Genomic DNA, 10,918 nt, shown 5'->3' on the forward strand with positions numbered 1-10,918 from the left:
AGGCATCGCTCCCATCACCAAGTCTCACATTTTTCCAAGCAGGGATTTAAAGCCGGTAGGTTTTAAAGCCTTTTTTTTTTTTTTTTCCATGCCACTGGCATAGGCACTTAGTGTATCACTGACGTACAGATTTTATGTCCAGTTACATCTCATGGCCAAATAGTGTTATGTTCTCAAACTGATTTAAACAGCAAAAGGCCAAGAGGGCCCCCAACATCCTTCCTAAACACGATGATTTCTCTCATTTTAAAAAACAAAAGCCTTCAAGTTTCTCAGCTTTATTTTCAGGCATTATTTTTAATTCCGTCTAAAACTGTATCCAAAGGGTAAATAACCCAATAACCTTCATATCCATCTATCTTACTTGATTTACTCAATTTACCTATATAAGGAAAAAAAAAAAAGTATAAGCAGTCTGGCTCACTAGTCGTAGGAGCGGCGACAGTGGCGAGGTTGAGCAGTCCTAAGGAGCACTTGCTGAGGAGCGTGAGCACAGTGTTGCTGCTGTTGGCTTTGCTCTCCCAAATTCCCCCCTGGGACTGCCAAGGTCCTTCTCATTACACCCCCTAACTGCTGTGAACAGTTCCTCTGCATATTCAGGCACCATAATTGATCATGAAAGATCTTATGGCCAAATCCTTAGGAAATTAAATAAATTATAAAATAATTTATGAAGGGTTTGTTGGTTTGTTTAAATAGAGCTAGTTCATGTTATTTCTTGAATAGTTGAGGGTTTTGCTTGGTTTTGCTCTCCAGAGCAGTATTATGGAGATCAGACACCATCATGATGTCTACTAGAGGGCTGACAGCGACCAAAAGATGTTGCACGAATGTTTTCCCCATCCCTCCCCTCCCACCCACTTGCATCCAGCTCCTTTAGAAATGTGAAGACCAAACAGCCAACACCTTTCAGACTCAGAAAAACGAGGGTCATCTTTAGGATGGGTGCTGCTGAAGATCTTATTGCCCTTCCAGGTCATTGATAAACAAACCACAGTGCTATTTATGGACTACAGGTAGGAAATAAATAAATACAGATATATTATGCAAAAAAAAATATGATTGTACACATAATACATCTGAGGTATTACCAATTTAAATAAGGTTTCATGCTAGTTCAAGCTTCGGTGGCTAGTTAAATTCTGGGCTTTGCAATAAATAGATGAAGAATGATTATGTATATAGTGTATGGATCTCTTCTGTAAACCTTGTCTGATTTAAACGTAAGAGCGTGTTGGGTTAATTCTTACGCAAACCACAAATTTTCACAATAAATACAGCTTCAAAAAAGTTGTCTTAAAAAGTTCCCGCAACGTCGAAACGTTTCTAGAAGGGGCTGTGTGTACGACTGGCGACGTTAGTGAGGAGTATTTCTCAACAGGTCATACAAAACACAAGGAAAAAAAAAAATCATTAAGTGAAAGTCTTTTTTTTCCCCCTCCCCCCACCCCACCCTGAAAGTTTAGAAATTTTTGCACAAACAGCGAGAGAACTGATTGTAGCTGCAGTATTTCAAAACGTCCATGTTCTATAAAGACCAAAAAATAGTTTGTTTCCTTAGAAAGTCCTTTTTGTTGTTGTTTTTTTCCTCCTTATTTTTGAGTAGCGCATCAGCCTTTTGGTGAAAGTTTGCCCGTCCAGAACGTTCTTTAGTTTTCCTTTCGGCACTAGTCCTTGCTGCCCCAGCCAGGCGGGCGTCTCACACTTTCACCGTCTCCATCAGTGATGACTTGATGGCATCCTCCAAAAGTTGATTGTCTGTGAAAGGGGCTGGGGTTTCGGGGACGGATTCAGACAAACCGATGAGGGACTCCAAGAAACAAGAGCCCTGATCTCCAGCTTGTGGGAAGCCAGGAAAATTAGGCAACTGAAACTGTAATGCTGAGAAGTTATCGAGGTTCTCGTACTCCTTTAAGGAGTTGTAAAGGGGTCCCAAGTTATAGTCCGAGAAGGACTGGAAGAAATCCAAGGAGTCAGAGGAAAGGCTGAGGTCAGCATAGCTCTTGGAGCAGGGCTCAGCTGGGGATGAGGAGCAGCAGGACAGCCCATCACACCGCACGTGGGTGGCATCCTCCAGCAAACCCCTGCCGTCCTGGTTGGCGTTCTCGTCCAGGCACTCAGAGAGGTGGGACAAGTGGCCAGGGACAGTCTTAGCCTCACTGCCATGGTCCTCGATGAAGAAGTCAGCGGGGTGGAAGCAATTCAGGTCATCCTGGCCACGTCCACCCTCTTCCTCTGCATCCGAGTCATTGAAGTGGAGGATGCGTGCCAAGCCATCGTCGTCCACATCCGACTGGGATTTGTCGGAGGGGAGGCTCTCGTAGGGCTCCTCCAGGTCCTCGCTGGGGTGGGAAGAGATGGAGGAGTCCGTCATGTCGCTGCTGCAGCTGTTCTCCCCCAGGGCCTCCAGGTCGGGGCTGAACTGGAAGGCGGGTGCCAACGGCACCGCACGCTCCTCCAAAGAGCCCTTCCCTGCCGTGCACCCCAAGGGTGGGAGCCGCTCCCGAAAAGGGGGCTCAACCTCCACCGCCTTCTCACTGCTCTGCTGCTGCTTCTCCAGCTCCAGCTTCATGATGGTGTGGATGAAGTGGGTCTGCACACGGGCCTGGTTGAACTCGATCCTGCCCTCGGTGTTGCCACAGCCGTCCTTGGTGCAGCCACAGGGGAAAGAGGTGTGATCCATCTGGTGTGGGAGAAGCAGAGGGTTAGGAACAAATTTGGTGGCACAAAATCGAAACAGTCCATGACTCTCTCACCCTGAGAAACCAAGTAACAGCTGAGGGGCTTAAAAGCAGACTAAAAATAAATAATAAATAAAATAAATAAGACACTCTGCTCTTTTGAAGGGTTGTCATAAAAAAGTTGGATTTCAGTACAACTGAAGAAAGTTAAAATGTTCCAAAAAAAGCAAAATATAACACTCCAAAAGCAGACATAAGGGGGAAAACATGAGTTTTTATATATTGCAACATGGTATTTAATACCTGACCTATATCATGAGTGTCTACCCCTCACTGAGGCAAAGACAAAATGATCAACAGGCATCGATGGCACCTTCATGTCCCCGTTATCAGCGGCTGCTAGAGGGGGCTGTGACACACACATGGAAGAAAAAAGTTAAAATGTTCCAAAAAAAGCAAAATGTAACACTCCAAAAGGAGACATAAGGGGGCAAACATGAGTTTTATATATTGCAACATGGTATTTAATAACTGACCTATATCATGAGTGCCTACCCCTCACTGAGACAAAGACAAAATGATCAACAGGCATGGATGGCACCTTCATGTCCCCGTTATCAGCAGCTGCTAGAGGGGGCTGTGACACACACATGGAGCATCCATCAGCCTGTGTGCACCCATCTGCCTGTGCACACCCACCCTCCATCACCCCCAGGCTGCAGCCATGGCATCAAGGGACTGAGCAGCACCCAGAATAGGGAATATGGCTTCACCAACACAGCTGGGCAGGCACCCATAAAAAATAAAAAATATAATAAGGTAATTGAATATACAGGATTAGTCCACTTTGCAGGTGCTCTGCACAGCTAGGCTGTGGGCTGACACTCAGCTGACACTCCCACGTTCGCCTGAGCGTGCTGGGAGTTGTGATACACACCAAGGGGAAAAAAAATAAAATAAAATGAAGGGGAGGAGGAGAAATTGCAGCCCTGCATGAGGAGCGAGAAGCTTTCATTTGCCAAGACATTCCCACGTGGCCCATGTCCAACAAGACACCAAAGAGGGTCTCATGGGGACAGATGTGGCGAGGACACTCACGTTGCAGGCTCAGGCACATCCCCACAGCTACAACAGCACGTGGATGGCTGCACGTGTGATTTGGGAAGCGGACACTATGGAGCAGCGTCTGCCTCGCAGCCTGGGGAGCATCTCCAAGAGCTTTTCTCATCTGCTTGGCTCCAAGCACAGGTGGGAACAGATGCATTTTACAAGCTGCCCTAACTCTGTCCTGCTTGCTCAAACCCCCCTGCTTTAACGAACACATCAGCTGGAGCCACGGTTTCTCCCCTGTGCCCAGAGGCGAGGGCAGTACCTGACATTTGATGCCTGCCAAGCTGCAGCTGCAGGTCTCGGGGTCGCAGACCTCCCGGCAGTCGCAGCCGCAGTCTTCCCGGGACAAGCGGATGTTGTGCAGCTCCCGCTTCTCCTCTTTGTCGATCTTCTTCACCCCTACAGCTTTCAGCAGCGCACGTCTCTTCTTGGCAGGGTAGGGCTGGAGGAAGAAGCCATCCTCCAGGTCCACGTTGCTGACGTCAATGTCATCATCGGAGATGTCATCGATGGTGAGCTGGTTGGCCTCCTCCGATTCCTTTGTGCCGTTCATGGTTAGCTGAGGGCAAAAAAATGAGCAAAGCATTAGGGACCTGTCGGGGACACTGAGCCATCAGCACCCCCAAGGTCAGGAGAAAGGAGAGATCTGCCCCCTATAATGGCCAACCACAGGACTGAAATTTCTCTCAGAGTCCCCAGAGACCCAACAGACACCTGACATGTGGAGTTCAGCATCTCTTCCACCACTTTTCAAACTGAGTTGAAAACCCCATGCTGGAGCCTGCATTTTCTGGAGACCCAAACAGGCTTAAGGACAGATGTCCCCAGGTCTCAGAAAGGCTCCTACTAAAAACTGTCCATCAATTAAACAGATCCACCTGCTCCTCACCAACCCAGCCCCACGGTCCTACTCACTTTCCATTTCAATGCTTCCAACTTCTCCTCTTTTAATTTCTCTTCAAGTTTCTCCCGACGAACGTTTTCCTGTTCCTTTGAAAACTCTGCTAGCGTGAACTGCCGGGAGGAGCTGTGTTTGCTCACCATCCCCAGGGTACAGCCCCCGCGACTAGGCACACTCGTGAACCCCTGGCAGCGTGGGAAGTAAAACACAGTGACCCGGTCAAACTCCACATTGTTCTTCTTAAGTCGTTTGGATTTCTTCAGGATAGACGTGGCTAAAAATGGGGGAAGAAAAAAGAAAAAGCAAAGTCAGTACTGCCATCCTGCAGAGAGGAGAGAAATATTATTGTAAATGCTACTAACAGGCAGGACTTGCAATTACTTTCTCAATGGGGACATGGCGGGACAAGGTTACAACAGCACTTGATGGCTTCTGGTGTTTTAGGATGTAACACTTCGAAGGTGGGAGGAGGACAGAGAGGAAACTAAGCCAAGTCCAAATGCATCGAAGTCACTGAGCAGATTCACCCCAAGAAACGGCTGCTGCTTCTCCTTCCCGCTTGACTTCCTCCAGGAAACAAACATTTGCTTATTCTTCACGTGCAGCAGAGCATAACGAACAAGCAACAAACCATCCTACATCACTGTCCTGCTCTAAACCCAAGCACCCTGCCCCACGTTCAGGAGCTCATGGTCTGCTTCCAGAGCACTGACACCCTAGTGCTGCGTGGCTCCAGCTTTTGTGGCAGGGCAGAAAACAGCCAAACTGGCTGTTTTTTCTGGTATTTCCTTTCACCATCCACTGGGAGGAACCATGAATCTATAGTTTATTCTCAAGAGACTCATTTGAGAGCAGCTGCAAAGATGTTAATCTTTATGCAGGTGATCCCAGGGTAAACATGGCAATACATGACTCTGGTTTATCTTGAACTGCTGAAACATGCCACAGACCATTGAAAGCGGAGCCTCTCCAGAGATACCTGGTTCTGCACATTTGCACGTGCAAACGTAGCAGATGGAGGGGGACTAATTAGCCAGGGCAGCTTCAGAGTCAGTCAGTTTCCATGAACATAGCTGGCCATGGAAGTCAAAGCGAAATGCAGTGAAACTGGGTTACAGAGCTGCTTTTTCTGCTGCACAAGCATGTCAGGAACAGAGTGGTGGGGTTTTTATTGGTCCCATTCTCTGCTGGTGCATGGATGTCTTGGTTGCCACCATGGAGAATACTGGGGAAAAAAATAACACAGGAAGGATGGGTGACTCCTGAAAACTCCAAGGGCTCAGCTGGTCTGGCTGGCCCCAAAGGCTGGGAAAGTGCAAGATTGGACAGTTAGCTGCACCCACATTTCACAAGATTCACTTGCCAAAATATAGCATTTCAGTTTCATATGAAAAAAAACCCCCAAAAAAACAGAAAGTGTTCACTCAGCTGTGTCAGCAGCTTCTGCTAAATAGCTGAGGGTTTCACACTGGGCTCTGCAGTTGCTTTGATGGTATCTCTGCACTGCGCGTTGCATTTTCGTAATAACCTTGACTCAATCTCTCTAAAACATTAGCTCTTTATCAAAAGGCAAGTTAACCACCACAATCATCTGTCGGCTGAGCTGCTGCACTTTGGCATTTGCTTCTCTCTCCCCGCACCCCTCCTCCAAAATTGTTTTCCCATTCCTGACCCTTTTCCAATCGAGCCAAAGAATACAAAAAGTTCATTGTTTTGTCACAAAACCTGGGAAGACGAGCAAGAATGAGACTCTCTATTATTACAAGACTTCTAAAGCTTTTTCAGACGTTGTGTGTGTCTGCTAAGTGGACCTTAACTGCTATATACAGTGGGTGTTGAGTATAATTTACTAGGTTGGACTATTTCTCCTCTGTGAAGATGTGCCCCTATTGTATTTTTTTATTTTTCCCTTCGCGTGGCAGATAAAGGATTTTACAACCTTGTGTCTTCTGTGTGTTTTCCTAAAAGCTCTCAAAACCGATGTTGCTGGGAAAACAAACAGCATTTATCTATACTAACAGCGGAGGCAATGTCAAACGTGTCACGTTCTTTGGCAAAGTACCCAACTTAAGTAGGAAATGAGTTCTGAAATGGTAATTACGCTACTGGTTAATCATTTTTAAAAACCAGCATGACGGGCCTTTGCTGTCTGTTTAGTTTTTTGCCTGTGGAAGAGATTGACAGGCCACTGAGGGATGGTGGGATGTTTCTACAGCACTATCTTCATGCTTCTATGCACCCAGGTCCTTGGGTTTCTATTCCTGGAAATCTGGACTTCAGCAAAAACGTTATAAAGGAATGATAAATGCTGGGAGGAAGGGCTGAGGAAGACCACCCTGAGGATGCTAGCTGATTATAAAAATAAGGTAAATTGGTGTAATGACAGGGAGCTGGCCTTACGGCTGCTTCCACCTATAAAGGTGTGCTCCAAGGGGGTCTCCACATGGTGATGACTCACCACCATGCTACAAAAACCCATGCAGAGGCATGTCTGATCCCTGGAAAGGGGCTGCTGAGGATACTCACGGGTAAAGCTGGGTGTTAAGGCAGAGCTGGGCTTGTGGTCTCCACGTGAGCTCTCCTCATCCGACTCCCAGCCCGAAGACGCCGAGGAGGAGAGAGGTGAGCAGGAGGAGGAGGAGCAGTAGGTATTGTCATCTCCCAGCTCTTCGTACTTCCTTTTCAATACTCCACTCATGGTGACACCGTATTTTTCATATAACTGGAAAACAAAAGAGAAAAGCAAAATAAAGCAAGGGAAACACTGGCAGTTTCTGGTGATGAGCAGGATGGCTTTAACCCCCAGCAAGGCTTCTCCACCAGGTCCACCTGGCCATGGAAGTACAATTCCCAAAAAAATGCTCCCCCCAAAAATCCACACCTTACTACCCTCACTGTGCACACCTGCTGAATTTCTCTCCCATTTCACAACGCTGCAGAAAAACCAACTATCACAGACAGCAAACTGTCCAGAAACCAATTCAATCAATACAAACATTATCAAACAATAAGTATTACATTTTGCTTACTAATTCTTTTATGTTAACTCCTTCCCCAGATCGCTTTCTATGCAGTTACAGCTTTAACGTTTCGCTAATTACAAAAATAAGCCAGTTTGCAGAGAACAATCTGTTGGCATGATTTACTTGCTACAGCCCCCTGGGGAAACAGACTTATTAAATGAAGCACTGAAATACAAATACATCAACTGTGAAGAACAGCCCTTCTCCTCACGGTGCCTTTCATAGTCAGTCCCCCATTCAATAAGCTATTCTTGTTTAGGCTGGGTTATATATCAAGCATAGTAGCAATTAAAAACAACGCAGCTAATTAAAAACAAAGGAGCTCTGTACTTGCTTAGATTCCTAAATCCCCTGCATGCTTTTTTCCTGCTCATCTTAAAGGAAAAAAAAAAAAGCAAAACCAAAAATAACTTTGTGGTATTTTTTTCACCTTTGCTTTTATAAAGTTTGTGGGGCTTTCGTCTCCTAAAATTGCAAAAAAACCTAAATATTTTGCCTACAACAGGCTAGCAGATATCAGAGCCCAGGTAACCGGGATGCTTTTGCACAGGTGATGGACCATTTCTCCTTTTAGATGCTGACACCACTGCACCAGGTGCCTCTGCTTCTGCAAAAGTCACTGCCAGCTTATTTTGAAGCCAGTGAGCCATACCCAAAGCTGAGGACCAGGCTGCTGCTGAAGCACTGATTTGCTCTGACCCCATCCCATGGAGCTGTGAGGCACAACCACGGTGGGAGAGATGCAGCCTCAGCCCAGAAAATCCCTCCAGCAAGGAAGGGAGAACCTCAGCGACATGGGATGCTACCAGCCACACCGGTGCATCAGTAAAACCAGAGGTAACACAAAAAACCTGAAGTGTCCCTAAAACGTGGATGAGGATGACACTGGGACAGACACATACAGCCCAGGGATGGTGAAAGTGCAGATATGGGGGTGCCAGACACCTGGTCCCCATCCCCTCCCACCAGCTGAAACTCCTCCACCAGCCAAATTCGTTCTTTATAACCGTAACACTTTCTCACCCTCTTTTGCATGTCTGATGTTAATTTAAGTCTCTGAAAAAGAAAAAAAAAAACCAACAAAACAACAAAAAACACACCGAACTCGCCCTCCTGACAGCCCTGAGCAGGCGGCACAGAAACCACAGCAGCTTCAAAACCTCCACACGGTGGGATCTTCAGTATCTCGCCAGCGCCGCACAGTAACACGTAGCAAGACGGGAGCACACGCGGTGCCTTCAAAGCCCTGCGCCAGCCCTCCTTAATTATGTTTATCAACAGCTTCCCAGGGGACAACAGTCCCCTAAAAGGTCAAAAAAAAATATCCCTGGATGAAGCAGTTCCTCAGCCTGAAGAAGTTAATCGTTCACCGCAACACGTGCCTGCAGGGCCACTGCATCCCCCATGGCCCCCCAAAGCTGGGGACCAGGGAGAGATGATCCTCTCCATCCCTCCTCCTTCTCCAGAGCTGCAGGTGGTTTTGACATGGAGGGGTTGTTGTTTTTTTGGTCTTAATCCAAAACAGATGGGGAGAAGGTGGATTTGGCCACCCTCCAGCCCCAGCAGCACATGTCCTACCTGACACCTGGGTTAACCCCCTTCCTGTCCGTGCCCCTGCAAGCAGAGTTCAGAGGCAGCCTCGACACCCAAACCAGCTCCCTGGCTGCATCCACAAACCTTCTATTTCTATTTTTATTGTTTGTTTTTGTGCCTTTTGCTTTGTCTTATATTTGCTTTAAGAAACAATCAGGAGCAAAGAAACCCTCCAAATCCATGGCAGGGGTCTGAATCAAAGTCTGAGCTGCAGCCAAAGGTTTGCTCATCCCAGCTGAATCCATTGTCCACCTGGAGTGGCCAAAAACTTTGCAAAAAAATACTGCACGTGGCTGGAAAGAGCATCAGTTCATGCCACAGAGCAACTGCTCACTGCTCCACAGGACATCTCCAATGCTGCTGGTGAAGGATGCCACTGTCTAGCCAAGGGAGGGAGAAACCAGCTCCTCAAAAAGCCCATAGAACACATGTCCAACAGCAAATGCCCTCAGAGATGCAATGTTGACCACATCTAAGCCTTGCAGGAGACACCAGAGGGTGGTGGAGCAGCCAAGATCACACTGCTCAAACACAGATAACTCCCAGGTTCAGACCAAAAAAAAACCCCAACCCCACATAGCACCCATTTCTACCAGGATTTACCTGGCCTGCAGCACTCCCAGAGAAGAGAGAAGGTGGACAGGGTGATGCTGCAGAGCCGTGCGGCCCTGATGCTCAGGTCACCTGCAAACCCAACAGCGTCCATCACCAGCCACGTCACCTCCCTCCAAACCACACAGCAAGACAACACCAAGCCTTTTCCTCAAGCCAGCTAAGCGAATTAACATAAACATGGAGCCAGGGCCAAGGCAAGCCCTGTGGAAGATGGTGCAATTCTATTTATTTATTTTTTAAAATAATATCATCACTGATTAGCCACGTCTGGCAGAAGGATGAAGGGAGGTGTGTGCATCTCCCATCTATGAGAATAAGCCAAATGCATAGAAAAAAAAACCCCAAAACCCTCCACCTTTGGCATGCTGTCTTATTCAAAACACCTATTGTTTTGCTAATGCAAAGTAGGTGTCGTGCAAACATGATTCTCCATTAATGGGAAAAAGCTGGTGAACCTGTTGCCCACCAGCCAAAACACATTAATTTTCTCCAGTAACGCTTTTCCCCTTCTTTGCTGATTTATGGCTGCGACGTTTTCCAGGTCAAGTTTTCAAATCCTTCTCAGCAGCTATATGTGATGTAGTGAGGCTGCACCCATCGATGTCTTCTTGTATCCACCTCTAAAAAAATCCTCCAGACAGGGGTTCTGCTGTCAAGGCAAAGATGATCCTCTCCTCCCTTCCTTATCCTGGCACTTGGGAGCAGGATTCACACCAGGGATTTGGACGTTGCCTTGAAAGCCATGTCACTGAAATCATTGGCCATTCAGACAAAAAAAACCCAGAGGCCAATTCAGACACAGTGAGGATATTTTAATTGCAGTAATTCTGCAAGTGATCTTAAATCCACATTGATGTCTTACAAAGAAGTCACAAAAATATGCACAGCAGCATAAAAATAAAATAAAAATAAAAATCTACACTTGCCATTGCAAATCTCTGCAGGCACCACCAAGCACAGGATTTTACCACCTTCTCCTTCTTTCTCTCTTTTTT

At 46.8% G+C, this 10,918-nt stretch overlaps 1 protein-coding gene across 1 annotated transcript; it reads right to left on the bottom strand.

Moving 5' to 3' along the window:
• Nucleotides 1-1,627: 1,627 nt before the first annotated feature.
• Nucleotides 1,628-8,750, bottom strand: CSRNP1 (cysteine and serine rich nuclear protein 1). Its single transcript, XM_010174078.2, has 5 exons — nt 8,739-8,750; nt 7,219-7,414; nt 4,707-4,966; nt 4,054-4,350; nt 1,628-2,683 (listed from the first exon to the last, which is right to left on the bottom strand). Exons 1-5 carry the CDS (start codon nt 8,748-8,750, stop codon nt 1,700-1,702), a joined length of 1,749 nt encoding a protein of 582 aa, XP_010172380.2. The 3' UTR covers nt 1,628-1,699.
• Between the last annotated feature and the right edge of the window lie 2,168 nt (nt 8,751-10,918).

This window comes from Antrostomus carolinensis, unplaced genomic scaffold (genome assembly GCF_000700745.2).
Source record: "Antrostomus carolinensis isolate BGI_N321 unplaced genomic scaffold, ASM70074v2 scaffold25278, whole genome shotgun sequence".
Classification (NCBI taxonomy): Eukaryota; Metazoa; Chordata; class Aves; order Caprimulgiformes; family Caprimulgidae; genus Antrostomus; species Antrostomus carolinensis.

Excerpts from the sequence above, each read along its gene's own strand:
- CSRNP1 (XM_010174078.2), bottom strand. Across the intron at positions 4,967-7,218 it reads CTTAACACCCAGCTTTACCC|CCACGTCTATCCTGAAGAAA; the intron begins GTGAGTATCCTC and ends CCCCATTTTTAG. Across the intron at positions 4,351-4,706 it reads TGGAAGCATTGAAATGGAAA|CTAACCATGAACGGCACAAA; the intron begins GTGAGTAGGACC and ends TTTTGCCCTCAG.